This window comes from Triticum aestivum, chromosome 5D (assembly GCF_018294505.1).
Source record: "Triticum aestivum cultivar Chinese Spring chromosome 5D, IWGSC CS RefSeq v2.1, whole genome shotgun sequence".
Classification (NCBI taxonomy): Eukaryota; Viridiplantae; Streptophyta; class Magnoliopsida; order Poales; family Poaceae; genus Triticum; species Triticum aestivum.
Genome location: NC_057808.1, coordinates 75,555,228 through 75,558,414, shown reverse-complemented (window position 1 = coordinate 75,558,414; position 3,187 = coordinate 75,555,228). Strand labels below are relative to the sequence as shown.

Here is a 3,187-nt window from a genome sequence, read left to right as displayed (position 1 = left end):
GGTATAATATGTGCCGAGGCTGATTTTTTAAGACAACTAATTAGTCAAAATCACACCTGCATGCAGCTTATTGAAAAATAAAATATAATGACGACCGTCCAGGTACAGGGCATTCATTCAAGCCCAACAAAGGATCGATCCACTTGCTTTAACCGATACTAGTCTAATTAACAACTTGCCGTAGTAGTGTTTCTTAAATTGTAACGTTGAGCTTTTAAGCAGGTGCAGAGCTAGCGATGAGGGACCCGTCGTCCACAATCTCAACCGCGCGCGCGAGAGAGAATCGATCCATTAGGGCTGGCTAGCTAGGTATCACGACGGAGCAGTAGTATATTAAATACCACACTCTCGCTCTCTGCCATTCACATCGCCATCGTCGTCGACACAGCCACATAGCACACACACAAAGCCTAACTAGCTAGCTTCAGCCTCTGCTTACTAGGGTTAGCTAAGAACGATCTCGGATCGATCGACTAGTAGATAACCAAGTAATGGAGGGTGGCGGCGGATGGGGTGATCAGGCCGGGAAGGATGGCGGAGGCGAGAGCACCAAGTACCGCGGGGTGCGCCGCCGCCCGTCCGGCAAGTTCGCGGCGGAGATCCGCGACTCCAGCCGGCAGAGCGTCCGCAAATGGCTTGGCACCTTCGACACAGCCGAGGAGGCCGCACGGGCCTACGACCGCTCGGCCTACGCCATGCGCGGCCACCTGGCCGTGCTCAACTTCCCCGCCGAGGCGCGCAACTACGTCCGGGGTGGGTCGTCGTCGTCCCAGCAACAGGTGATTGAGCTCGAGTGCCTGGATGATGCGGTGCTGCAGGACATGCTCAGGGACGGGGGTGGTGGAAGGAATAATTAACACTACCGAATTTGAGTACTGAACTACTGATCGTGCGATCAATTCATGCACCATCACCTGATCGTATTTATGGCTGTGATGCAAAATCATATAGATCATCCATGATCGAGCTTCCGATCCGTGCTTTGCATGCATGTATGTTAATGTTGGATTTCCAGTATTCTTAGGTGTTCAATGAAACAATATATGAAAGTGATCGATCTGATGTGAGCTGATCAGGAACCCTGTATTAATCTCGTACGTGATCGTATATATATCATCATGCAAGTTATGTAATTGGGTTGCTTGTTGGATTAATCGCCTTCTTCTCCTCTCTTAGTCCCCACCCCCAAATATAGTTTTGGTAGATCATGCATGCATGCGGAAATCTGTAGAGGATCTGGAATTTTTGCAAGCCTATATGATTAATGTTTTCCAGTAAATTGATTGGTCACGAGTTTACCATAAACTAGCATATACTAGTACTACAACGTATTTGTTGATGCCAACGAAATTACAACATCAGTGCATGCAATATATGATTGGTTCGTATGCACACTTCTGGAACATAAAATGAGATCATCCAGGATATATAGCTAGCTAACTATCCGTCCAAGGTACAAATGCTCAAATGTGTACAATGAGTAATCAGTAGTGGCAGATATCTAGCCAGCAAAAATTGTTTTACAAATGTACATATCCTTACGTACCGATGCATGAGTGATCGAAGAATTGCTTTTGACGGTACGTGCTAGAAAGAATTTAGCTGCCTGACCTGAACTAAAGAGCATCCTCATATATGGAAAGTTGTTGCTGACCCCCCACGGCAGGTACACCCTCTATTCAGCCAATTTAGATTGAGTACTCTATCATACCTACTAAGTGCTAGGTGATGCCTAATTTATAAACTGAATTGGAATAGAATTCAAGTATCTTCTGTAAGTATATATATATATATATATATATGTATATCCAGAGTTTCTTCTTGAGAGAAATGTTTGGAGGGACGCAATCTACAAATAGCGCAGTCACCAGATACAGGTTTCTACTCCCATGCACATGTGTTCTCTTTGTATTGAAAAAAGTAACTGGTGTATTTTAAAAAAGAGTGAATTCCACATTTTACCTCCTAGATATGCATTGGTGACACTAATTACGCCGTCGAGTGGAAATTTGTCTAGAATACCCCTTTTTTAAAGCTTTGGACCCTCTTTTACTGATGCATGTCCATTAGGCAAGGTGACGCCCGGGGTCCAAAAAATATCTGGACGATGACAAAGAATGGAACAGATGGACAAGAGAAGTCTAGACATGATCGTCATTGATGCCCTCTGATCTTTACACATATTTTTATGAATCATTGACACAACATGCCGATCCTATCTAACATAAACAAGCAAAATGCAAAAGTGGGGTAAAACCGTGTTAAAAGTCACCAAAATCTGATATTTCCATAGAAGTTCCACTAAATGGGGTAATATGTGTCACAAGTGTACAACTACAGGGTAATTAAAAGTGGAATTCACTCTTTAAAAAACAAAACAAAAACAATCTAGATTGTAATAATACAATATGTTATGCATTCGATTTTTCTTTTGTAAAAATAGTTGACTTGTGGTCTACATCAAAATCATAAGGATGAGGGTTAAAAGGCGTCTTCATGTGTTCTAAATTTGTTCTTTTGACATCCAAAAACAGAATTCTATACAACATTGTATACCCCACATAACACATATATGCATGTATGCCTGCCTTTTGTTGAATTTTGGCACACCATTCATTATAATCCCAAGCTTACCTTGATCAAAACGGAGGTCCACAAGTAATAACAAAGGTTTGAAAAGAAAAGAAAAACTCAGTGCATCCTATGGGCATCAAGCTCAATAAGCCCACAAAAAACCATCAAAGACTCAAGGAGGATAAGCGATGATGATAAGACGCGAAGCCAACGTCTTGTATTTGCTTGTCAACTTGTCAATGCCCATCCTAAAACACTGCTTGTTGACGGGCTTCCAAAGTTGCATCGAACCACACCATTTGTAAATCGCATCAATGGCCTAAGTGGGGTGCACATGTTCAATAATAAGTTTATTTCTAATAGACCGCAAGGTCCCAAAGTTCACCCACGTCAACTTGTGGATCTCGCCATTGCAAGCCGCAATATAGTGGTATATGTCCGGGAAGTTGGCGGGGCACCACCCATTTCCACACACTTCCCTAAAGCAGCTCCACGAAAACTGAGCCGATGCACATGAGAAGAAGATGTGGTTCAACTCTTCGTCAAACACACAAGAGGGCAATGACCATCCCGGCCCAGGCTCATTCCTCTTCAAAAGGAAGATCTATATCGG

At 43.1% G+C, this 3,187-nt stretch overlaps 1 protein-coding gene across 1 annotated transcript; it reads left to right on the top strand.

The window, feature by feature from the left end:
- Positions 1-409: 409 nt before the first annotated feature.
- Positions 410-857, top strand: LOC123120282 (ethylene-responsive transcription factor 14-like). The gene has a single exon (XM_044540258.1). The coding sequence runs from the start codon at positions 492-494 to the stop codon at positions 855-857; it is 366 nt and encodes a 121-aa protein (XP_044396193.1). The 5' UTR covers positions 410-491.
- Positions 858-3,187: the final 2,330 nt, after the last annotated feature.

What these genes read in the sequence shown, in the direction of transcription:
- LOC123120282 (XM_044540258.1), top strand. Translation starts at nt 492, where the DNA reads ATGGAGGGTGGCGGCGGATGGGGTGATCAGGCCGGGAAGGATGGCGGA.